The sequence below is a fragment of the Oncorhynchus gorbuscha genome, linkage group LG09 (assembly GCF_021184085.1).
Source record: "Oncorhynchus gorbuscha isolate QuinsamMale2020 ecotype Even-year linkage group LG09, OgorEven_v1.0, whole genome shotgun sequence".
NCBI classification, from domain to species: Eukaryota; Metazoa; Chordata; class Actinopteri; order Salmoniformes; family Salmonidae; genus Oncorhynchus; species Oncorhynchus gorbuscha.
In genome coordinates, this window is record NC_060181.1 from 79,878,752 (window position 1) to 79,906,078 (window position 27,327).

Consider the following 27,327-nt stretch of genomic DNA (forward strand, 5'->3'; position numbering starts at 1 on the left):
CACTCTTACGGATCAACCCCACCACTTGCTCGTGACTGCTCTGCTCCACATTCACACCGTCCACCTCCACCACCATGTCTTCGTCCTCTAGACCAGCCCTGTCCGCGGCTCCACCCTTCACCACCTTACAGAGAAGACATCAAGGGGTGAGCTGAGATGTGAATGGTTTGGAACGTAAACAACAGTTGACAGTTGCTGAATGACAGGAGTGTTTCAGAGGTACGGAATTGAGACTAGCATGTGCTTTGCCTCTTGATCTTTCCCATAGTAGTTAATGTATTTGGGATGCATTCTCTTGTCTGTTAGGCTACCTGTTGGATATACAGTACCAGTAAAAAGTTTGGACACACCTACTCATTCAAGGGTTTTTCTTTATTTTTACTATTTTCTACATTGTAGAATAACAGTGAAGACATCAAACTCTGAAATAACACATGGAATCATGTAGTAACCAAGAATGTGTTAAACAAATCAAAATATATTTTAGATTATTCAAAGCAGCCACCCTTTGCCTTGATGACAGCTTTGCACACTGTTGGCAACCAGCTTCACCTGGAATGCTTTTCCAACAGTCTTGAAGGAGTTCCCACATATGCTGAGCACTTATTGGCTGCTTTTCCTTCACTCTGCGGTCCAACTCATCCCAAACCATCTCAATTGGGTTGAGGTCGGGTGATAGTGGAGGCCAGGTCAGATGCTAACCCAGATGCAGCACTCCATCACTCTCCTTCTTGGTCAAATAGCCCTTACACAGCCAGGAGGTGTGTTGGGTCATTGTCCTGTTGAAAAACAAATTATAGTCCCACTTAACGCAAACCAGATGGGATGGCGTATCACTGCAGAATGCTGTGGTAGCCATGCTGGTTAACTGTGCCTTGAATAAATAAATCACTGAAAGTGTCACCAGCAAAGCACCCCCACACCATCACACCTCCTCCTCCATGCTTTACGGTGGCAACCACACATGCAGAGATCATCCGTTCACCTACTCTGCATCTCACAAAGACTCATCAGACCAAAGGACAGATTTCCACCGGTCTAATGTCCATTGCTAATGTTTCTTGGCCCAAGCAAGTCTCTTCTTGTTATTGGTGTCCTTTAGTAGTGGCTTGATTCACGCAGTCTCCTCTGAACAGTTGATGTTGAGATGTGTCTGTTACTTGAACTCATTAAAGCATTTATTTGGGCTGCAATTCCTGAGGCTGGTAACTCTAATGAACTTGTCCTCTGCAGCAGAGGTAACTCTGGGTCTTCCTTTCCTGTGGCGATCCTCATGAGAGCCAGTTTCATCTAAGCGCTTGATGTTTTTTGCAACTGCACTTTCAAAGACTGTCGTTTCTCTTTGCTTATTTGAGCTGTTCTTTGCTATAATATGGACTTGGTCTTTTACCAAATAGGGTTGTTACACAGAAGATAGCCCTATCTTGTCACAACACAACTTATTGGCTGAAACGCAAGAAATTCCACAAATGTACTTTTAACACCTGTTAATTGAAATGCATTCCAGGTGACTATCTCCATGAAGCTGGTTGAGAGAATGCCAAGAGTGCAAAGATGTCAGCAAGGCAAAGGGTGGCTACATTGTTTTTATTTGTTTAACACATTTTTGGTTGCTACATGATTCTGTATTATTTCATAGTTTTGATGTCTTCACTATTATTCTACAAACTTTGGACTGGTACTATAGGTAGGTGCTCTGTTCATTGTAGTTACCTCTTTTACATACTGGCCAAAGACTCCCTGTATACCGTTGAGGTGGAAGCCGTACCCGGTGGAGGTCTTCTCCATCTTGCACAGCTTGAGGAGGTCTGTGGTAACAGGGTCTGGAACTGGGGCCGGCACGCTCTCTGGGTAGCTGGGTGGAGGGGTTGCTGGAAGGAGGGATTCCATAATCTCTTCCAAGTAGAACAGAGGAGAAACGCCTCCCTGTGGAAGATCACAATTCATCTCAGACCAATATCTCAATCCACACAGTAGTCTTCTTTACTGCACTTCTGTTTCTGGACAGTTCCTGAGCCTATATACACTATGAAATGACTGCCCCTCAGCCTTGAAGTTTTTCAACTTTAGTAGGCTTTTTGAATGGTCTTTAAAGTGCAAAACGGCATTTGGCAGAAGTAAATTAATCCGCCAACATGACTATAAGTGAACAGCTTCCAAGCAATACGACTGATAAATAGCTAACAATTTAGCTACACAGACTATCTGAGTTTACCTTGTATCTTTCAGACCTATATCTATCCTACCCTGCCTTTCTAAGGTCTTCGGAAACCAAGTCAACAAACAGATTACCCACCATTTCGAATCTCACCATACCTTCTCTGCTATGCAATCTGGTTTCAGAGCTGGTCATGGGTGCACCTCAGCCATGCTCAAGGTCCTAAACGATATCTTAACCGCCATCGATAAGAAACATTACCGTGCAGCCGTATTCATTGATCTGGCCAAGGCTTTCGACTCTGTCAATCTCCTCATCGGCAGACTCGACAGCCTTGGTTTCTCAAATGATTGCCTCGCCTTGTTCACCAACTACTTCTCCGATAGAGTTCAGTGTGTCAAATCGGAGGGTCTGCTGTCCGGACCTCTGGCAGTCTCTATGGGGGTGCCACAGGGTTCAATTCTTGGACCGACTCTCTTCTCTGTATACATCAATGATTTCCCTCTTGCTGCTGGTGAGTCTCTGATCCACCTCTATGCAGGTGACACCATTCTGTATACTTCTGGCCCTTCTTTGGACACTGTTAACAACCCTCCAGGCAAGCTTCAATGCCATACAACTCTCCTTCCGTGGCCTCCAATTGCTCTTTAATACAAGTAAAACTAAATGCATGCTCTTCAACCGATCGCTGCCTGCACCTGCCCGCCTGTCCAACATCACTACTCTGGACGGCTCTGACTTAGAATACGTGGACAACTACAAATACCTAGGTGTCTGGTTAGACTGTAAACTCTCCTTCCAGACTCACATTAAACATCTCCAATCCAAAGTTAAATCTGGAATTTGCTTCCTATTTCGCAACAACGCATCCTTCACTCATGCTGCCAAACATACCCTCGTAAAACTGACCATCCTACCAATCCTCGACTTCAGCGATGTCATTTACAAAATAGCCTCCAACACTCTACTCAACCAATTGGATGCAGTCTATCACAGTGCCATCTGTTTTGTCACCAAAGCCCCATATATTACTCACCATTGCGACCTGTACGCTCTCGTTGGCTGGTCCTCGCTTCATACTCGTCGCCAAACCCACTGGCTCCATGTCATCTACAAGACCCTGCTAGGTAAAGTCCCCCCTTATCTCAGCTCGCTGGTCACCACAGCATCACCCACCTGTAGCACGCGCTACAGCAGGTATATTTCTCTGGTCACCCCCAAAACCAATTCTTTCTTTGGCCGCCTCTCCTTCCAGTTCTCTGCTGCCAATGACTGGAGCGAACTACAAACATCTCTGAAACTGGAAACACTCATCTCCCTCACTAGCTTTAAGCACCAACTGTCAGAGCAGCTCACAGATTACTGCACCTGTACATAGCCCACCTATAATTTAGCCCAAACAACTACCTCTTTCCCTACTGTATTTATTTTATTTATTTATTTATTTTGCTCCTTTGCACCCCATTATTTTTATTTCTACTTTGCACATTCTTCCACTGCAAAACTACCATTCCAGTGTTTAACTTGCTATGTTGTATTTACTTTGCCACCATGGCCTTTATTTTGCCTTTACCTCCCTTATCCCACCTCATTTGCTCACATCGTGTATATAGACTTGTTTATACTGTATTATTGACTGTATGTTTGTTTTACTCCATGTGTAACTCTGTTGTTGTATGTGTCGAACTGCTTTGCTTTATCTTGGCCAGGTCGCAATTGTAAATGAGAACTTGTTCTCAACTTGCCTACCTGGTTAAATAAACGTGAAAATAAATAAATAAAACATCTTTATTGAACTTTTATTTCAATCTTTCCACTGTCTCTATGTACACTCACAGGGCTCTACAAACTGTCACTCCAACACACACACAAACGCACTCCATCATTTTCTCACTCACACATAATATGCACATAATTTTATACTGACTACACACACACACACACCAATTCACATGCAAGCTGCTGCTACTCTGTCGCCTAGTCCCCTTACCCCTAAAAGTGTTTAGTCAGCCACCAATTGTGCAAGTACTCCCACTTAAAATGATGAGAGAGGACTGTAGTTTTCATCATAGGTGCACTTCAACTATGACAGACAAAATGAGAAAAATAAATCCAGAAAATCACATTGTAGGATTTTTAAAGAATTTATTTGCAAATTATGGTGGAAAATAAGTATATCGCAATACTTTGTTATATACCCTTTGTTGGCAATGACAGAGGTCAAACGTTTTTACAAGGTTTTCACACACTGTTACTGGTATTTTGGCCCATTCCTCCATGCAGATCTCCTCTAGAGCAGTGATGTTTTAGGGCTGTTGCTGGGCAACACAGACTTTCAACTCCCTCCAAAAGATTTTCTATGGGGCTGAGATCTGGTGACTGGCTAGGTCACTCCAGGACCTTGAAATGCATCTTACGAAGCCACTCCTTCATTGCCCGAGCGGTGTGTTTAGGATCATTGTCATGCTGAAAGACCGAGCCACGTTTCATCTTCAATGCCCTTGCTGATGGAAGGAGGTTTTCACTCAATATCTCACGATACATGGCCCCATTTATTCTTTCCTTTACACGGATCAGTCGTCCTGGTCCCTTTGCAGAAAAACAGCCCCAAAGCAAGATGTTTCCACCCCCATGCTTCACAGTAGGTATGGTGTTCTTTGGATGCAACTCAGCATTCTTTGTCCTTCAAACACGACGAGTTGAGTTTTTACCAAAAAGTTATATTTTGGTTTCATCTGACCATATGACATTCTCCCAATCTTCTTCTGGATCATCCAAATGCTCTCTAGCAAACTTCAAATGGGCCTGGACATGTACTGGCTTAAGCTGGGGGACACGTCTGGCACTGCAGGATTTGAGACCTTGGCGGCGTAGTGTGTGGTAGGCTTTGTTACTTTGGTCCCAGCTCTCTGCAGGTCATTCACTAGGTCCCCCCGTGTGGTTCTGGGATTTTTGCTCACCGTTCTTGTGATCATTTTGACCCCACGGGGTGAGATCTTGCGTGGAGCCCGAGATCGAGGGAAATGATCAGTGGTCTTGTATGTCTTCTATTTCCTAATAATTGCTCCCACAGTTGATTTCTTCAAACCAAGCTGCTAACCTATTGCAGATTCAGTCTTCCCAGCCTGGTGCAGGTCTACAATTTTGTTTCTGGTGTCCTTTGACAGCTCTTTGGTCTTGACCATAGTGGAGTTTGGAGTGTGACTGTTTGAGGTTGTGGACAGGTGTCTTTTATACTGATAACAAGTTCAAACAGGTGCCATTAATACAGGTAATGAGTGGAGGACAGAGGAGCCTCTTAAAGAAGAAGTTACAGGTCTGTGAGAGCCAGAAATCTTGCTTGTTTGTAGGTGACCAAATACTTATTTTCCACCATAATTTGCAAATAAATTCATTAAAAATCCTACAATGTGATTTTCTGGGTTTTTTTCCCACATGACATATCTGTCATAGTTGAAGTGTGCCTATGATGAAAATTACAGGCCTCTCTCATCTTTTTAAGTGGGAGAACTTCCACAATTGGTGGCTGACTAAATACTTTTTTTGCCCCACCGTATCTACCTCCATCACTCCAGTATCCCTCTCCCCTTTCTCCTATACATATCTACCTCCATCACTCCAGTATCCCTGTCACCTTACATCTATACATATCTACCTCCATCACTCCAGTATCCCTGTCACCTTACCCCTATACATATCTACCTCCATCACTCCAGTATCCCTGTCACCTTACATCTATACATATCTACCTCCATCACTCCAGTATCCCTGTCACCTTACCCCTATACATATCTAACTCCATCACTCCAGTATCCCTGTCACCTTACCCCTATACATATCTACCTCTATCACTCCAGTATCCCTGTCACCTTACCCCTATACATATCTACCTCCATCACTCCAGTATCCCTGTCACCTTACATCTATACATATCTACCTCCATCACTCCAGTATCCCTGTCACCTTACCCCTATACATATCTACCTCCATCACTCCAGTATCCCTGTCACCTTACCTCTATACATATCTACCTCCATCACTCCAGTATCCCTGTCACCTTACCCCTATACATATCTACCTCCATCACTCCAGTATCCCTGTCACCTTACCCCTATACATATCTAACTCCATCACTCCAGTATCCCTGTCACCTTACCCCTATACATATCTAACTCCATCACTCCAGTATCCCTGTCACCTTACCTCTATACATATCTACCTCCATCACTCCAGTATCCCTGTCACCTACCCCTACATATCTACCCATCCATCACTCCAGTATCCCTGTCACCTTACCCCTATACATATCTACCTCCATCACTCCAGTATCCCTGTCACCTATACATATCTACCTCCATCACTCCAGTATCCCTGTCACCTTACCCCTATACATATCTACCTCCATCACTCCAGTATCCCTGTCACCTTTACATATCTACCTCCATCACTCCAGTATCCCTGTCACCTACCCCTACATATCTACCCATCCTCCATCCCTGTCACTCCAGTATCCCTGTCACCTATACATATCTACCTCCATCACTCCAGTATCCCTGTCACCTATACATATCTACCTCCATCACTCCAGTATCCCTGTCACCTATACATATCTACCTCCATCACTCCAGTATCCCTGTCACCTATACATATCTACCTCCATCACTCCAGTATCCCTGTCACCTATACATATCTAACTCCATCACTCCAGTATCCCTGTCACCTTACCTCTATACATATCTACCTCCATCACTCCAGTATCCCTGTCACCTTACCCCTATACATATCTACCTCCATCACTCCAGTATCCCTGTCACCTTACCCCTATACATATCTACCTCCATCACTCCAGTATCCCTGTCACCTTACCCCTATACATATCTACCTCCATCACTCCAGTATCCCTGTCACCTATACATATCTACCTCCATCACTCCAGTATCCCTGTCATCACATATCTACATATCCCCCTGTCACCTATACATATCTACCTCCATCACTCCAGTATCCCTGTCACCTATACATATCTACCTCCATCACTCCAGTATCCCTGTCACCTATACATATCTACCTCCATCACTCCAGTATCCCTGTCACCTATACATATCTACCTCCATCACTCCAGTATCCCTGTCACCTTACCCCTATACATATCTACCTCCATCACTCCAGTATCCCTGTCTCCTATACATATCTACCTCCATCACTCCATCCCTGTCACCTTACCTATACATATCATCCATCTCCAGTATCCCTGTCTCCTATACATATCTACCTCCATCACTCCAGTATCCCTGTCTCCTATACATATCTACCTCCATCACTCCAGTATCCCTGTCTCCTATACATATCTACCTCCATCACTCCAGTATCCCTGTCTCCTATACATATCTACCTCCATCACTCCAGTATCCCTGTCTCCTATACATATCTACCTCCATCACTCCAGTATCCCTGTCACCTATACATATCTACCTCCATCACTCCAGTATCCCTGTCACCTCCTATACAGTATCCCTGTCACCTCTATACCTCCATCACTCCAGTATCCCTGTCACCTATACATATCTACCTCCATCACTCCAGTATCCCTGTCACCTATACATATCTACCTCCATCACTCCAGTATCCCTGTCACCTTACCCCTATACATATCTACCTCCATCACTCCAGTATCCCTGTCTCCTATACATATCTACCTCCATCACTCCAGTATCCCTGTCTCCTATACATATCTACCTCCATCACTCCAGTGTCTCTACTCATGTTAATGTGGTATTGGATCTGACTTTTCAAATATTTTCTGTAAATAGTATGCTTACTTACTTATTTACTTTATTGTGTATTTCATATTTCCTATTCTTATTTCTTCTTTTTTTCTAGTAATAGTTTGTTATTGATTATTGCATTGTTAGGTTTTAAATTTGCAAGAAAGGCATTTCACTGTAATTGTGGATATGACATTAAATCCTGAACTATATACATAGAAATGACCGAGTTTTTCACCAGTTTGAAAAACATCAAAAGATGAGTGGATGTGATCTGGGGTTCAAACAGTTTCTCAGCGGTGTGGAGCCCATCAGTATCAGCCACAGCTTCATTATAATCCCAAAGGAAAAACTGATCCTTGATCAGCACTCCAACTCTAAGACACTTTTTAAATATGGGGCCAGATGTTTAGACCAATGTGCTTGAGCCAACTCCTATGACTGTTGTTTCATACATTTATTTCCTAAATCCAACAAGAAAGATTGATCCCAGAACCCTCACCATCTTGTAGAGCTTGTCAGTGTCTTCATCAACCACCAGGAGGCAGCACTTGCTGCCACACTGCCTGATCCTGTCCACCACCTGCTCATGGCTGCAGCCATCCACTTCCACACCCCCCACGGCAACCAGCCTGTCCATCTCCTTTAATCCTGCCCTCTCGGCTGGGCTACCCCTGTCAATGTCCCTGATGAAGTGGCCTGCAGGTAGGATGATATTAAGATGGTGTTATTGTGTAAAATTATTCAGACAGATGGCTATTGTTGTTGGTGAATAGTTTAACAGTGATGATTCTATGTGGCTATTGGCAGATGTGTTGTTATAAGACATTATAAGGGGTACATACACGCTTATGAAAAGTCATTATAACCGCATCATAATGCATTATACCTGTTTGCTTATAGTAGTGTAACCAAGTTTTTCTTTGGATACCTACTGAACATCCAAATTCACACACCATACAAACACACAGACCTGTCTTGTTAGGCTCAGTCCTTAGGAAGTATCCATAGCCGTCTGATCCTTTGACCAAGTCTGCGATGCGTGGCTTCAGTGGGAGGAGCTTCGCTGTGGCTAGCCCCGCCCCTATCCTGGTGTGTTTTATCTTGTAGAACCTGTCTGTCTCCTCATCCACCAATAGGAACATGACGCTGCTGCCTGATGCCTTGACCTGACACAGATCACACAACGGGCTCATTCGGGCGGGCGCAAAGTTAAATAACGTTTAGATCGAAATTAACAGAAGAAGAGTAAACATTCTTATCTGTCATGTAAAATAAAGACTTATGACATATCTTGCCTAAACATAACCAATCACATTTGTTTCTGCCCTCAAGGCTGAGTTGCCCAGGGAAACCAAATGGAATTAACACTGATTTGCCAAATGATCCCTGTCCTGACTCCTGTATTCTGAGTGAAAAAAATGTGTTGACAGGCTGTAGAATAATATGCCAGATATTGAAGTTAAAAGTTAACCGCAGAGTAGTGTAAATAAGGACTGAACCCTGACCTTTTCAACTATCTGGTCATGAGTGGCTTTCTCCGTGTTCTCCCCGTTGACCTCAATCAGGCGGTCGTTGGTCTTGACCCCTGCCCTCCCGGCCACACCCCCTGGAGCCACCTCTGTCATGAATATGCCCACGTCACCTGGGACAGGAAATGGAGGAAAGAAAATGTAGTTTAAAATCACAATCCTAAGTTCATTATCATTGGACATAAAGAAGACAGGAATGTATGTTAAGGGCCCACGCCATGTGAGACGAAGATAATGTGTTAATTTGATGCTTGATCAACAAGCAAAACAATTTAATATGAATCCTCAGAGATTACAATAATTGCTGTTGTCAGTTTGGTTCTTCTCTCTTGTCAGCAATATCACAATCAAAGAGATACACACACAATTACTGTGTGTGTGTGTGTGTGTGTGTGTGTGCCCGCATGCATGTCCCACCCCTCTCATCTTTGATAGAGCGCAAAGAGAAGCCGTAGCCCCCGCTGGACTTGGCCAGGTAGCAGAGTTTGGGTTTGGGCGCCCCTCCTCCCACCCCATTCATGGCGTGCTGGGTGGGTGTGGCGTGTGGGTCAGACAGGTCCACCCCCTCAGTCTTAGCCTGCTTATAGGATGCCACATCCAGAACGTGGAAGGTGACCGATGCACCACTCTCCTTCACCAGGTCCACTACCTAACCCAGGACACACAGCACAGGAGAAAGAGATGGGACAAAGTATGGTATGGTGCTACATTAGTACAGTACTTATTGCTACATGTGTTCTCTAGTAATTCCACATTTACCTAACTTATACTGGTACCTTAGCCCAGGCACTTTAATGGACTTGATAGGTGTGAACAATATAAGCAGACAAGGTTATTACCATACTATTACTATATTGCTCACATCTTTATCATTTCAATACAGTAAAAAAAAGAGGGAGGGTCGAGGGCTTATGTGGAATCAGACCACTGCTTTCCCCTCTCCTCCTCACCCGTGTGTGGTCCATCTCGTCCACATAGGTCCCGTTGACCCGGAGGATGCGGTCTCCGTCCTTCAAACCCACCAGCTTGGCCGGGCTGCCCCTCTCCAGGTTTCTGATCAGGTGACCATCCTCTCCTTGCTCCACCCTCAAGAGGAAGCCAAAACTTTGACCTGGCTTCTTACTCAGCACTATCACCCTCGGCCTGTACCCAGCCATGTCCTGCAACAGAGACCACAGGGTATGAATACAATACAAGACACACACACGCACGCACGCACGCACGCCACGCACACACACACACACACACACACACACACACACACACACACACACACACACACACACACACACACACACACACACACACACACACACACACACACACACACACACACACACACACACACACACACACACACACACACACACACACACTGGTGAGCACAGTCACTCTCTGTTTTTACCCTGCCATGTCTTGTAATACAGACCAGAATGCGAGAGTGCTGACACACACAAACCTACCTTCTCTTCCCTACCCCCCCCAAAAATTCTGACCCTCAAATAATCCACTGTGTGTATGAGTGGTAAATCCCATTCTATCTAATCTCAATGTCTGAAACTTCCCCCACTATCTATCCCACATATGCTGAGCACTTGTTGGCTGCTTTTCCCTCACTCTGTAGTCCAACTCATCCCAAACCATCTCAATTGGGTTGAGGTTGGGTGATTGTGGAGGCCAGGTCATCTGATGCAGCACTCCATCACTCTCCTTGGTCAAATAGCCCTTATACAGCCATGATGTGTGTTGAGGATCATTGTCGTGTTGAAAAACAAAATGATAATCTCTTTAAGTACAAACCAGATGGGATGGCATATCGCTGCAGAATGCTGTGGTAGGCATGCTGGTTAACTGTGCCTTGAATTCTAAATAAATCACAGACAGTGTCACCAGCAAAGCACCATCACACCACCTCCTCCATGCTTGACGGTGGGAACCAAACATGTGGAGATCATCCGTTCACGTACCGTTCGCGTATGAAACCAAAAATCTCAAATTTGGACTGATCAGACCAAAGGACATGTCCATTACTCGTGTTACTTGGCCCAAGCAGGTCTCTTCTTATTGGTGTCCTTTAGTAGTGGTTTCTTTGCAGCAATTCAACCATGAAGGCCTCATTCACGCAGTTTCCTCTGAACAGTTGATGTTAAGATGTGTCTGTTACTTGAACTCCGTGAAGCATTTATTTGGGCTGCAATCTGAGGTGCAGTTAATTTCCGACTGGCTCAAATGCATTAAGAAGGAAAGAAATTACACAAATGAACTTTTAACAAGGCACACCCGTTAATTGAAATGCATTCCAGGTGACTACCTCATGAAGCTGTTTGAGAGAATGCTACGAGTGTGCAAAGCTGTCATCAAGGCAAAGTTTTTGGTTACTACATGATTCTATATGTGTTATTTCATAGTTTTGATGTCTTCTATTATTTTATTATGTAGAAAATTGTAAAGACAAAGAAAAACCCAGGAATGAGTAAGTGTGTCCAAGCTTTTGAATGGTACTGGAGCTATACCAGTGGAGGCTGGTGAGGGGAGGGCGGCTCATAATAATGGCTGGAACGGAGCGAATGAAATGGCATCAGACACATGCTTTTAAAAACCATGTTTTTGATAACCATTCCACCGATTCTGCTCCAGCCATTACCACAAGCTCAACCTCCCAATTAAGGTGCCACCAACCTTCTGTGAGTTATACTGTAGCAACTCAAAGGTATGTATTGTATAGCAACGTCACCATCAGATAAATTGCAGTAAATCAGGGGTGGAGTGGAACATTTGCACAACAGAAATCTGATTGGCAATATAGAGAGATATAACAGGGATATAAACACATATATTAAAAGACTGGATATCCCATAGAGATAAGAGACCACATAGGTCAGTGTAGGGTTGGGCTCAATGTCATTGATTACACTGATACTTTACTGACAAGAGATCTCTAGAGAGTGTATTCTGCGAACCATTACGCTGAATCCCTATCTCGCACAAACACGCACACAGACACACCACGATCTACACTCGTGTTTTAACAGTGTAGCAAAGTGCTGATAGCTCTAGAAGAAGGTTAACCTGCTATGCTACCTCTCACGTGGCCATGGGTTGTTAATGGTTAACAGCAGCTAGGGCCAGCTGAAGGTGCGAAGGGCTCTTTAAACTGGAATGTGTGAATTTGACCCCCAATAAAGATGGTCAACATGAGAATCCTTGTAATGTTTATTACACTGTTATCACAGAGAGAAAGTAAGACGTGACGGATGTGTGTTTGTGTTCAGATGTAGTGTAAGTCTGTGTGTGGAAGTGTGCTGATTTGTCTGTTCCTACATTAAGCAAATCTAGTTCTATCATTTAATCCTTGACACAGTCACTGTAAACTGCTGTTTTTAGGGAGACTGTTTCCTGGAAGTAGATGCAGTCCTATAAACTAACCCAAGATGACAATTGCAAGGAAACACCATCTACATTGAGTGGAACCATGGTCCTTTCCCAAGAGATTGAATCCTCATTGTGGGGGCACATGTCACGTACTAACCCCAAAGTGTCCTGTATTGTTATTTGGAGCCCCTCTATCCACTGCACCTGTGTCTCTGTTGTTGCTCTATATCTCCATATGAGTCATTTAGCAGACACTCTTATACAGAAACTTACAGGAGCAATTTGGGTGAAAAAGAAGATAGGTGAAAAATCTATTTGGCTCGGGGATTTGAACCAGTGACTTTTCAGTTACTGGCCCAACTCTCTTAACCGCTACGCTACCTACAGTTGAAGTGGGAAGTTTACATACACCCTAGCCAAATACATTGAAACTCAGTTTTTCACAATTCCTGACATTTAATCCTAGTAAAAATGCCCTGTCTTTGGTCAGTTAGGATCACCACTTTATTTTAAGAATGTGAAATGTCAGAATAAAATTAGAGAGAATGATTTATTTCAGCTTTTATTTCTTTCATCACATTCCTAGTGGGTCAGACGTTTACATACACTCAATTAGTATTTGGTAGCGTTGCCTTTAATTTGTTTAACTTGGGTCAAACAATACATCCACATAATTTTCCTTCCACGTAATTGTCCTGCCCCATGATGCCATCTATTTTGTGTAGTGCACCAAAGCACCCCCACAACATGATGCTGCCACCCCTGTACTTCATGGTTGGGATGGTATTCTTTGGCTTGCAAGCCTTCCCCTTTTCCCTCCAAACATAACGATGGTCATTGTGGCCAAACAGTTCTATTTTTTGTTTCATCAGACCAGAGGAAAGTTCTTTAAAAAGTACGACCTTTGTCCCCATGTGCAGTTGCAAACCGTAGTCTGCCTTTTTTATGGCGGTTTTGGAGCAGTGGCTTCTTCCTTGCTGAGCGGCCTTTCAGGTTATGTCGATATAGGACTAGTTTTACTGTGGATATAGATACTTTTGTTTCCTCCAGCATCTTCACAAGGTCCTTTTCTGTTGTTCTGGGATTGATTTGCACTTATCGCACCAAAGTACGTTTATCTCTAAGAGACAGAACGCATCTCCTCCCTGAGCGGTATGACGGCTGTGTGGTCCCATGGTGCTTATACTTGCGTACTATTATTTGTACAGATGAACGTGGTGCCTTCAGGCATTTGGCAATTGCTCCCAAGGATGAACCAGACTTGTGGAGATCTCCAATTTTTTTTCTGAGGTCTTGGCTGATTTCTTTTGATTTTCCAATGATGTCAAGCCAAGAGGCACTCAGTTTGAAGGTAGGCCCTGAAATACATCCACACGTTTACCTCCAATTGACTCAAATGATGTCAATTAAGCTCAAGAAGCTTCTAAAGCCATGACATAATTTTCTGGAATTTTCCAAGCTGTTTAAAGGCACAGTCAACCTAGTGTATTGTATGTAAACATCTGACCCACTCGAATTGTGATACAGTGAATTATAAGTGAAATAATCTGTCTGTAAACAATTGTTGGAAAAATTACTTGTGTCATGCACAAAGTAGATGTCCTAACTGACTTGCCAAAACTATAGTTTGTTAACAAGAAATTTGTGGAGTGGTTGAAAAATGAGTTTTAATGACTCCAACCTAAGTGTATGTAAACTTCCGACTTAAATGTATGTCCATCATAGTCAGTCTTAAACACCTGCCATTGCCCACCACCACACATAAGATAACCAGTGCATGTGATATCAAAACACTGAGCAAATAGTAGAATTGATCATGTCAACAAATATAGCATTCATTAGCATCAAAAGCTAAGTAACTAAACATAATATATACGTGATTCATTTGATAGACCACAACAATATGAGAAATAGTAGAACATTCCCTCACCTGCTCCTGTCTCTCGTCCCAGTCCAGAGGAGGATCTTCTGTTGTTAAGGTGGTATCTCTGTTTCTTCCCAATTTCTCGCTCTTGCTCTCGCTCTCTAATTTCATTCCTCTCTCTCTCTCTCTCTCTCTCTCTCTCTCTCTCTCTCTCTCTCTCTCTCTCTCTCTCTCTCTCTCTCTCTCTCGCTCTCGCTCTCGCTCTTGCACTAGCTCTTGCTCTCGCTCTCTAATTTCATTCCTCTCTCTCTCTCTCTCTCTCTCTCTCTCTCTCTCTCTCTCTCTCTCTCTCTCTCTCTCTCTCTCTCTCTCGCTCTCGCTCTCGCTCTTGCACTAGCTCTTGCTCTCGCTCTCTCATTTCATTCCTCCTCTCTCTCTCTCTCTCTCTCTCTCTCTCTCTCTCTCTCTCTCTCTCTCTCTCTCTCTCTCTCTCTCTCTCTCTCTCTCTCTCTCTCTTTCTCTCTCTCTCTCTCTCTCTCTGAAGGACTTTGACAGGTCAAAGTTGGACTTAAAGGCTGAGTTATTTAACAGTGTCTCGTGGCATCTTGGGAGACACATGTCTAAACAGTCCAGGTATCCCTTTAAAACCACCGTGTTAATCACAACCCAGTCATATGTTTAGAATGTTTAAATATGACAGAGGAGGGTGGAGAAATCTACTGACAATGTCAAGGATCAAGACTTGGCAACGTCACCACAACAACCCAATGACAATAACAGCAGTGATGATGGGTTAATGGGAGAAAAGACTGGCTGACTGGGTGTATTGCCTGGATGGAAGAATTCCATGCTTTATGGTGGAAATGCGCTTATCTGTGGGATAGTCCCCCAGTATAGTATGTTTTATCTCAAACTATAGTGTGTAATGTATACAGTGCCCTGCAAAAGTATTCGGCCCCCTTGAACTTTGCAACCTTTTGCCACATTTCAGGCTTCAAACATAAAGATATAAAACTGTATTTTTTGTGAAGAATCAACAACAAGTGGGACACAATCATGAAGTGGAACGACATTTATTGGATATTTCAAACTTTTTTAACAAATCAAAAACTGAAAAATTGGGCGTGCAAAATTATTCAGCCCCCTTAAGTTAATACTTTGTAGCGCCACCTTTTGCTGCGATTACAGCTGTAAGTCGCTTGGGGTATGTCTCTATCAGTTTTGCACATTGAGAGACTGAAATGTTTTCCCATTCCTCCTTGCAAAACAGCTCGATCTCAGTGAGGTTGGATGGAGAGCATTTGTGAACAGCAGTGTTCAGTTCTTTCCACAGATTCTCGATTGGATTCAGGTCTGGACTTTGACTTGGCCATTCTAACACCTGGATATGTTTATTTTTTAACCATTCCATTGTAGATTTTGCTTTATGTTTTGGATCATTGTCTTGTTGGAAGACAAATCTCCGTCCCAGTCTCGGGTCTTTTGCAGACTCCATCAGGTTTTCTTCCAGAATGGTCCTGTATTTGGCTCCATCCATCTTCCCTTCAATTTGAACCATCTTCCCTGTCCCTGCTGAAGAAAAGCAGGCCAAAACCATGATGCTGCCACCACCATGTTTGACAGTGGGGATGGTGTGTTCAGGGTGATGAGCTGTGTTGCTTTTACGCCAAACATAACGTTTTGCATTGTTGCCAAAAAGTTCAATTTTGGTTTCATCTGACCAGAGCACCTTCTTCCACATGTTTGGTGTGTCTCCCAGGTGGCTTGTGGCAAACTTTAAACGACACTTTTTATGGATATCTTTGAGAAATGGCTTTCTTCTTGCCACTCTTACATAAAGGCCAGATTTGTGCAATATACGACTGATTGTTGTCCTATGGACAGAGTCTCCCACCTCAGCTGTAGATCTCTGCAGTTCATCCAGAGTGATCATGGGCCTCTTGGCTGCATCTCTGATAATATGAGCTGAAAGTTTAGAGGGATGGCCAGGTCTTGGTAGATTTGCAGTGGTCTGATACTCCTTCCATTTCAATATTATCGTTTGCACAGTGCTCCTTGGGATGTTTAAAGCTTGGGTAATCTTTTTGTATCCAAATCCGGCTTTAAACTTATTCACAACAGTATCTCGGACCTGCCTGGTGTGTTCCTTGTTCTTCATGATGCTCTCTGCACTTTAAATGGACCTCTGAGACTATCACAGTGCAGGTGCATTTATACAGAGACTTGATTACACACAGGTGGATTGTATTTATCATCATTAGTCATTTAGGTCAACATTGGATCATTCACAGATCCTCACTGAACTTCTGGAGAGAGTTTGCTGCACTGAAAGTAAAGGGGCTGAATAATTTTGCATGCCCAATTTTTGATATGTTAAAAAGTTTGAAATATCCAATAAATGTCGTTCCACTTCATGATTGTGTCCCACTTGTTGTTGATTCTTCTCAAACAAATACAGTTTTATATCTTTATGTTTGAAGCTGAAATGTGGCAAAAGGTCGCAAAGTTCAAGGGGGCCGAATACTTTCGCAAGGCACTGTAGTATTGGTCTGCTTCTTGCTCACTGACACTATAAGCCCAGACACACAGCTTGTCCGACCAACAATATCTAAACGCGTCTCAACTCAGTTATCAGTATGGCAATCAAATTGATCATCTTTTGACAATGTAGCTTTGGATGAAATGTTTAAGTTGAGTTTAGGGTTTGAAGGACTGTAATAATTGGACTTGGACCATTATGTAGCTTGCAGAAGGGAATATGGGTCCATGTAACAGAGGGAGTTTGAGAACATTTAACGAGAGAGAGACCATGATGAATAACACTCCTCCCAGAGAGAGAGACCATGATAAATAAAACTCCTCCCAGAGAGAGAGAGACCATGATGAATAACACCCCTCAGGGAGAGAGACCATAATGAATAACACTCCTCTCAGGGAGAGAGGGACCATGATGAATAACATTCCTCCCAGAGAGAGAGAGAGAGACCATGATGAATAATACTCCTCTCAGGGAGAGAGACCATAATGAATAACACTCCTCTCAGGGAGAGAGGGACCATGATGAATAACATTCCTCCCAGAGAGAGAGAGAAGGACCATGATGAATAGCATTCCTCCCAGAGAGAGAGAGAGACCATGATGAATAACACTCCTCTCAGAGAGAGAGGGACCATGATGAATAACATTCCTCCCAGAGAGAGAGAGACCATGCTGAATAACACTCCTCTCAGGGAGAGAGAGAGAGAGAGAGAGAGAGGGACCATGATGAATAACATTCCTCCCAGAGAGAGAGAGAGAGACCATGATGAATAACACTCCTCTCAGAGAGAGAGGGACCATGATGAATAACATTCCTCCCAGAGAGAGAGAGAGAGAGACCATGATGAATAACACTCCTCTCAGAGAGAGAGGGACCATGATGAATAACATTCCTCCCAGAGAGAGAGAGACCATGATGAATAACACTCCTCTCAGAGTGACCATGAAGAAAAACAATCCTCTCAGAGAGAGACCATGATGAAAAACACTCCTCAGAGAGAGAGACCATGATGAATAACACTCCTCTACATTTGAGAGACCATGATGAATAACACCCCTCAGAGAGAGAGACCATGATGAATAACACTCCTCCCAGAGAGAGAGACTATAATGAATAACACTCCTCTCATGGAGAGAGAGACCATGATGAAAAATATTCCTTCCAGAGAGAGAGACCATGATGAATAACACTCCTCTCAGGGAGAGAGATACCATGATGAAAAACACTCCTTCCAGAGAGAGAACATGGCGAATAACACTCATCTCAGGGAGAGAGGGACCATGATGTATAACATTCCTCCCAGAGAGAGAGAGACAATGATGAATAACACTCCTCTCAGAGAGAGACCATGATGAATAACACTCCTCTCAGAGACAGACCATGATGAATAACATTCCTCTCAGAGAGAGACCATGATGAATAACACACCTCTCCATGTCAGAGAGACCATGATGAAATAAACTCCTCTCAGGGAGAGCGAGACCAGGATAAATAACACCCCTCCCAGAGCGAGAGACCATGATGAATAACATTCCACTCAGAGAGACACCATACTGAATAAGAATTCCTCTCAGAGAGAGACCATGATGAATAACACTCCTCTCAGGGAGAGAGGGACCATGATGAATAACATTCCTCCCATAGAGAGAGAGACCATGATGAATAACACTCCTCTCAGAGAGAGACCATGGTGAATAACACTCCTCTCAGAGAGACCATGAAGAAAAACACTCCTCTCAGAGAGAGACCATGATGAATAACACTCCTCTCAGGGAGAGAGATACCATGATGAATAACACTCCTTCCAGAGAGAGAGAACATGACGAATAACACTCATCTCAGGGAGAGAGGGACCATGATGAATAACATTCCTCCCAGAGAGAGAGACCATGATGAATAACAGAGAGAGACCATGATGAATAACCTCTCAGAGAGACCATGATGAATAACCATGATGAATAACACTCCTCCCAGAGAGAGGGACCATGATGAATAACATTCCTCTCAGAGACAGACCATGAGAGAGACCATGATGAAATAACAGGGAGAGCTCACCCCTCCCAGAGCGAGAGACCATGGGGGACCATGATGAATAACATTCCTCCCAGAGAGAGAGACCATGATGAATAACATTCCTCCCAGAGACAGAGAGACCATGATGAATAACACTCCTCCCAGAGAGAGAGACCATGATGAATAACACTCCTTCCAAAGAGAGAGACAATGATGAATAACACACCTCTCCATGTCAGAGAGACCATGATGAATAACATTCCTCCCAGAGAGAGACCATAATGACAAACACTCCTCAGAGAGAGACCATGATGAATAACAATCCTCTCAGGGAGAGAGAGACCATGATGAATAACACTCCTTCCAGAGAGAGAGACCATGACGAATAACACTCATGTCAGGGAGAGAGGGACCATGATGAATAACATTCCTCCCAGAGAGAGAGAGACCATGATGAATAACACTCCTCTCAGAGAGAGACCATGATGAATAGCTCTCCTCTCAGAGAAAGGCCATGATGAATAACACTCCTCTCAGAGAAAGACCATGATACATAACACTCCTCTCAGGGAGAGAGAGGCCATGATTAATAACACTCCTTACAGAGACCATAACGAATAACACTCCTCTCAGAGAGAGACCATGATGAATAGCTCTCCTCTCAGAGAAAGGCCATGATGAATAACACTCCTCTCAGAGAAAGACCATGATGAATAACACTCCTCTCAGGGAGAGAGAGGCCATGATTAATAACACTCCTTACAGAGACCATAACGAATAACACTCATCTCAGAGAGAGACCATGATGAATAACACTCCTCTCAGAGAGAGAGACCATGATGAATAACATTCCTCTCAGAGAGAGACCATGACGAATACCATTCCACTCAGAGAGAGACCATAATGAATAAAAATTCCTCTCAGAGAGAGACCATGATGAATAACACTCCTCTCAGGGAGAGAGATACCATGATGAATAACACTCCTTCCAGAGAGAGAGAACATGACGAATAACACTCATCTCATGGAGAGAGGGACCATGATGAATAACATTCCTCCCAGAGAGAGAGAGACCATGATGAATAACACTCCTCTCAGAGACAGACCATGATGAATAACACTCCTCCCAGAGAGAGGGACCATGATGAATAACATTCCTCTCAGAGAGAGACAATGATGAATAACACACCTCTCCATGTCAGAGAGACCATGATGAAATAAACTCTTCTCAGGGAGAGCGAGACCAGGATAAATAACACCCCTCCCAGAGAGAGACCATAATGAATAACACTCCTCCCAGAGAGAGACCATGATGACAAACACTCCTCAGAGAGAGACCATGATGAATAGCACACCTCTACATTTGAGAGAGACCATGATGAATAACACCCCTTAGAGAGAGAGACCATATTGAATAGCATTCGTCTCAGAGAGAGACCATGATGAATAACACTCCTTCCAGAGAGAGACAATGATGAATAACACTCCTCCCAGAAAGAGAGACAATGATGAATAACACACCTCTCCTTGTCAGAGAGACCATGAAGAAAAACACTCCTCTCAGGGAGAGAGAGACCAGGAAAAATAACATTCCACTCAGAGAGAGACCATAATGAATAAAAATTCCTCTCAGAGCGAGACCATGATGAATAACATTCCTCTCAGAGAGAGACCATGATGAATAACATTCCTCCCAGAGAGAGACCATAATGAATAACACTCCTCCCAGAGAGAGACCATGATGACAAACACTCCTCAGAGAGAGACCATGATGAATAGCACACCTCTACATTTGAGAGAGACCATGATGAATAACACCCCTTAGAGAGAGAGACCATGATGAATAGCATTCGTCTCAGAGAGAGACCATGATGAATAACACTCCTTCCAGAGAGAGACAATGATGAATAACACTCCTCCCAGAAAGAGAGACAATGATGAATAACACACCTCTCCATGTCAGAGAGACCATGAAGAAAAACACTCCTCTCAGGGAGAGAGAGACCAGGATAAATAACATTCCACTCAGAGAGAGACCATAATGAATAAAAATTCCTCTCAGAGAGAGACCATGATGAATTACACTTCTCTCAGAGAGACACCATGATGAATAACACTCCTCTCACAGAGAGACCATGATGAATAACACTCCTTCCAGAGAGAGACCATGATGAATAACACTCCTCTCAGAGAAATACCATGATGAATAACACTCCTCTCACAGAGAGACCATGATGAATAACACTCCTCTTAGAGAGGCACCATGATGAACAACACTCCTCCCAGAGAGAGACCATGATGAATAACACTGCTCCCAGAGAGAGACCATGATGAATAACATTCCTCCCAGAGAGAAACCATATTGAATAACATTCCTCCCATAGACACCATGATGAATAACATTCCTCTAAGGGCGAGACCATGATGAATTACACTCTTCCCAGAGAGAGAGACACCATGATGAATTACACTTCTCTCAGAGAGAGAGACACCATGATGAATAACACTCCTCCCAGAGAGAGAGACACCATGATGAATTACACTCCTCCCAGAGAGAGAGAGACCATGATGAATTACACTTCTCCCAGAGAGAGAGACACCATGATGAATAACACTCCTCCCAGAGAGAGAGACACCATGATGAATTACACTTCTCCCAGAGAGAGACACCATGATGAATGATGATGACCATGATGAATAACACTCCTCTTAGAGAGGCACCATGATGAACAACACTCCTCCCAGAGAGAGACCATGATGAATAACACTGCTCCCAGAGAGACACCATGATGAATAACATTCCTCTCAGAGCGAGACCATGATGAATAACATTCCTCTCAGAGCGAGACCATGATGAATTACACTCTTCCCAGAGAGAGAGACACCATGATGAATTACACTTCTCTCAGAGAGAGAGACACCATGATGAATAACACTCCTCCCAGAGAGAGAGACACCATGATGAATTACACTCCTCCCAGAGAGAGAGACACCATGATGAATAACACTCCTCCCAGAGAGAGAGACACCATGATGAATAACACTCCTCCCAGAGAGAGAGACACCATGATGAATTACATCCTCCCAGAGAGAGAGACACCATGCTGAATTACACTCCTCCCAGAGAGAGAGACACCATGATGAATAACACTCCTCCCAGAGAGAGAGACACCATGATGAATTACACTCCTCCCAGAAAGAGACACCATGATGAATTACACTTCTCTCAGAGAGACACCATGATGAATAACACTCCTCCCAATTGGTAGCAGCCCTCTCTCTATCTCTCTCTGTCCTTCTCTCTCCTTTGATTGGCATTCTCATAGGGTTGTTTATGTGGGTAATTGCACCTGCAGATTGACTGGCTGCATATTGAACTGGGGTAATTAAAGCTTTGGATAGATTTGGTTCTATGGTCTGGAGAAGTAATAATCAGTCATGGTTCTCTCTGAGGGAGAGCAGTTTGCGTTCATATAACCCCACCACAGGCCTTTGGATGAGTCCCTTCTCTGCAGAGCAATAACACGCCTCAGCAGGCAGCTATCTGCTACTGTACAACAGGTCCTTTGATTATAATACAGCAGGTGTTACCGCCAATCCAGCGGCCCATTCATCTCTGCCTGCTTTTAAGGGTAACAGTGCGGGGAAGCCATGCGGAAAATAAATAGCTTGTTCCATTGGAAGTGAGTTGATAGAATAATGTGTGTTAGCCTATATGACAATAGTTTGTTATTGTCATTCTAATCTATGGAATAGATAAAACATCTGTGTAGGTCCACTTCCTTGATGGGAAAAGCATTGTGTGAAAACTGTGCGTTGTGAGACATGAATCGGCTGCATTTCACACATGAAATAACAACCTATGTCAAGTTTCATATCTACATTGGGAGATGATTAAAGTACCGTATCAATATATAGATCTCTTGAAGTCATAAAGTAGAAGTCGATTGTGATAACCAAGGCCCTGCAATATTGAGCCCTGTAGACCGCTTACACATTCTGGAATCTGAGCTTGTAAAATCAATGTGTTTATTCACCACTTGAGGGAGCCACTGGAGTGCTCTGTTCAACCTGTCTTTCATAACTTTCTACCCGAGTCATAGGACCGTTGTCCTCCACCCCCAAACGGCTGCAAACAGACTCCACTATCAATCCCCTACTTCCCATAGCCGTGTAAATAGGGGTTCTGGGGGTGCTGCAGCACCCACTGAAAAATATGAATACCAAAAAATATGAATACATTTTTTAAATTTATTTTCAGTTAGGTCATTCACGGCCACAACTTGTGAACTTGATTACGTGCTGCTGTGCGGTTTGTTGCTAACGTTACTTTGCTACCTGCCAACTTTACAGTTTTTACTTTTTAATTATCGTTTCATATTTTTATTTTTCCCTTGCTCAACTTTTTTCATTCAACCTTTTCATCACGAACGCTTTATCTGGACATGGTTCTATAGGACCTCCACCGGCCGAAGATAAATAGTAACATTAACATTATGCCTTCTAATTGCAGTCGCTGTACTGTATAATATACAGGAGAACAATCGCCTTATGGTGAGCAGAGCCGTGCTGCAAGCCCAGCTTCAGACGCAATAGTTAGGCAAGGGTAATTAAAGCGTAGGAAAGAATGAAACAGCGTCTGTGCCACTAATAAGTACAGATAGTAGTATAAATGCCCTCGCACAGTCCCCACAGACGGACAATTTTCTCATGGCTTCTGAAAGGAAATGCTGTAGCCTTCTCTGGTCTCTCCTCTACCCGTTATGGGGTCTGAGACGCCAAAGCCTCCCACCATTAGCTCTGACAAATTAAAAACCCTAGTCATTGGCGACTCCATTAGACGTATTAGACTTAAAAAATAATCATCCAGGGCACAGGGCTACCGAGGTTAAGGCTAATCTGAAGATGGTGCTGGCTAAGGCTAAAACTGGCGAGTGTAGAGAGTATAGGGATATTGTTATCCACGTCGGCACCAACAATGTTAGGATGAAACAGTCAGAGGTCACCAAGCGCAACATAGCTTCAGCGTGTAAATCAGCTAGAAAGATTTGTCGGAATTGAGTAATTGTCTCTGGCCCCCTTCCCAGTTAGGGGGAGTGATGAGCTCCAACCCGTGTTCCGGGTTGGAGCGAGTGGTCGCATCGGCACTTCGCTCCCGCGGGTAGTATAACTTTTTCATTACATTTCATTATATTTCATTATAGCACAACGGTTTGATTTGTCTAATCTTAGCAATTTCTTCTCAGCTAGCTACATAGCCGTCTTTGTATCAAAGATAATTCCGTAATTATCGTATTTCGCCGTCCTAACGTAGTCTTCACTAGCCAGCTAGCTAACGTCCACTGATTAGCTGCACTGGAGAAACTATTACACTCAACTGAACGACTTGATTAGTGTAGTGTTAGCTAGCTACATAGCTGTCTTTGCTGTCTTCGTATCCAAGATAATTGTGTTGTTTAGGTTTAGAGTGTGTAGTCTTAGAGTGATTATCTTAATTTACCGAGGTTAGCTAGCCAGCTATTTGTCGTCCTTAACGTAGGAGACTCTGCTAGCTAGTCAACGCTAGCCAACGCTAGCCAACGTCTTCTGAATAGAACTCAACAACCCGGTCGCATTCACAGGTAGTATCACATTTTCACTTCATTTCATTACAGTACAACGGTTTGATTTGTTTGATCGTAGCTAGCTAAATAGCGAGCTACATAGCCGTCTTTGTATCAAAGATAATTGTGTAGTCTAGAGCGATTTTCTAGGTTCGCTAGCCAGCTATTGTCGTTCTTTTAACGCAACGTAACGTAAACAACACTGCTAGCTAGCCAGCTAGCCCCCGAATAGCAACACTGCAGAAACTATTACACTCAACGGAACGACTTGATTAGTGTAGTGTCAACAATGCACCTCATCTTTACTAGATGCTGTTCTTCCACTAACCTAATTGCAACTCCCCTCCAAGTCTACGACCACTACCTTGTATCCTTTTCCCTCTCGCTCTCATCCAACACCTCCCACACTGCCCCTACTCGGATGGTATCGTGCCGTCCCAACCTTCGCTCTCTCTCCCCCGCTACTCTCTCCTCTTCCATCCTATCATCTCTTCCCTCCGCTCAAACATTCTCCAACCTATCTCCTGATTCTGCCTCCTCAACCCTCCTCTCCTCCCTCTCTGCATCCTTTGACTCTCTATGTCCCCTATCCTCCAGGCCGGCTCGGTCCTCCCCTCCCGCTCCGTGGCTCGATGACTCATTGCGAGCTCACAGAACAGGGCTCCGGGCAGCCCGAGCGGAAATGGAGGAAAAGGGCTCGCCTCCCTGCGGACCTGGCATCCTTTCACTCCCTCCTCTCTACATTTTCCTCCTCTGTCTCTGCTGCTAAAGCCACTTTCTACCACGCTAAATTCCAAGCATCTGCCTCTAACCCTAGGAAGCTCTTTGCCACCTTCTCCTCCCTCCTGAATCCTCCTCCCCCTCCTCCCTCTCTGCAGATGACTTCGTCAACCATTTTGAAAAGAAGGTCGACGACATCCGATCCTCGTTTGCTAAGTCAAACGACACCGCTGGTTCTGCTCACACTGCCCTACCCTGTGCTCTGACCTCTTTCTCCCTCTCTCTCCAGATGAAATCTCGCGTCTTGTGACGGCCGGCCGCCCAACAACCTGCCCGCTTGACCCTATCCCCTCCTCTCTTCTCCAGACCATTTCCGGAGACCTTCTCCCTTACCTCACCTCGCTCATCAACTCATCCCTGACCGCTGGCTACGTCCCTTCCGTCTTCAAGAGAGCGAGAGTTGCACCCCTTCTGAAAAAACCTACACTCGATCCCTCCGATGTCAACAATTACAGACCAGTATCCCTTCTTTCTTTTCTCTCCACAACTCTTGAACGTGCCGTCCTTGGCCAGCTCTCCCGCTATCTCTCTCTGAATGACCTTCTTGATCCAAATCAGTCAGGTTTCATGACTAGTCATTCAACTGAGACTGCTCTCCTCTGTATCACGGAGGCGCTCCGCACTGCTAAAGCTAACTCTCTCTCCTCTGCTCTAATCCTTCTAGATCTATCGGCTGCCTTCGATACTGTGAACCATCAGATCCTCCTCTCCACCCTCTCCGAGTTGGGCATCTCCGGCGCGGCCCACGCTTGGATTGCGTCCTACCTGACAGGTCGCTCCTACCAGGTGGCGTGGCGAGAATCTGTCTCCTCACCACGCGCTCTCACCACTGGTGTCCCCCAGGGCTCTGTTCTTGGCCCTCTCCTATTCTCGCTATACACCAAGTCACTTGGCTCTGTCATAACCTCACATGGTCTCTCCTATCATTGCTATGCAGACGACACACAATTAATCTTCTCCTTTCCCCCTTCTGATGACCAGGTGGCGAATCGCATCTCTGCATGTCTGGCAGACATATCAGTGTGGATGACGGATCACCACCTCAAGCTGAACCTCGGCAAGACGGAGCTGCTCTTCCTCCCGGGGAAGGACTGCCCGTTCCATGATCTCGCCATCACGGTTGACAACTCCATTGTGTCCTCCTCCCAGAGCGCCAAGAACCTTGGCGTGATCCTGGACAACACCCTGTCGTTCTCAACCAACATCAAGGCGGTGGCCCGTTCCTGTAGGTTCATGCTCTACAACATCCGTAGAGTACGACCCTGCCTCACACAGGAAGCGGCGCAGGTCCTAATCCAGGCACTTGTCATCTCCCATCTGGATTACTGCAACTCGCTGTTGGCTGGGCTCCCTGCCTGTGCCATTAAACCCCTTCAACTCATCCAGAACGCCGCAGCCCGTCTGGTGTTCAACCTTCCCAAGTTCTCTCACGTCACCCCGCTCCTCCGTTCTCTCCACTGGCTTCCAGTTGAAGCTCGCATCCGCTACAAGACCATGGTGCTTGCCTACGGAGCTGTGAGGGGAACGGCACCTCAGTACCTCCAGGCTCTGATCAGGCCCTACACCCAAACAAGGGCACTGCGTTCATCCACCTCTGGCCTGCTCGCCTCCCTACCACTGAAGAAGTACAGCTCCCGTTCAGCCCAGTCAAAACTGTTCGCTGCTCTGGCCCCCCAATGGTGGAACAAACTCCCTCACGAC

The 27,327-nt window shown here is 44.5% G+C and overlaps 1 protein-coding gene across 1 annotated transcript in view; it reads right to left on the reverse strand.

Moving 5' to 3' along the window:
• Window positions 1-14,915, reverse strand: part of LOC124044138 (Na(+)/H(+) exchange regulatory cofactor NHE-RF3-like) — a 15,750-nt gene extending 835 nt beyond the window's left edge. The window contains exons 1-8 of the mRNA XM_046363625.1: window positions 14,758-14,915; window positions 10,406-10,615; window positions 9,873-10,104; window positions 9,432-9,568; window positions 8,897-9,092; window positions 8,426-8,622; window positions 1,714-1,926; window positions 1-124 (exon numbers count right to left, since the gene is read on the reverse strand). The exon at window positions 1-124 is cut by the window's left edge and continues 254 nt beyond it. Coding sequence (XP_046219581.1) covers window positions 1-124; window positions 1,714-1,926; window positions 8,426-8,622; window positions 8,897-9,092; window positions 9,432-9,568; window positions 9,873-10,104; window positions 10,406-10,615; window positions 14,758-14,862 — 1,414 coding nt within the window. The 5' untranslated portion in view covers window positions 14,863-14,915. The remainder of the gene's footprint in view (window positions 125-1,713; window positions 1,927-8,425; window positions 8,623-8,896; window positions 9,093-9,431; window positions 9,569-9,872; window positions 10,105-10,405; window positions 10,616-14,757) is intronic.
• Window positions 14,916-27,327: the final 12,412 nt, after the last annotated feature.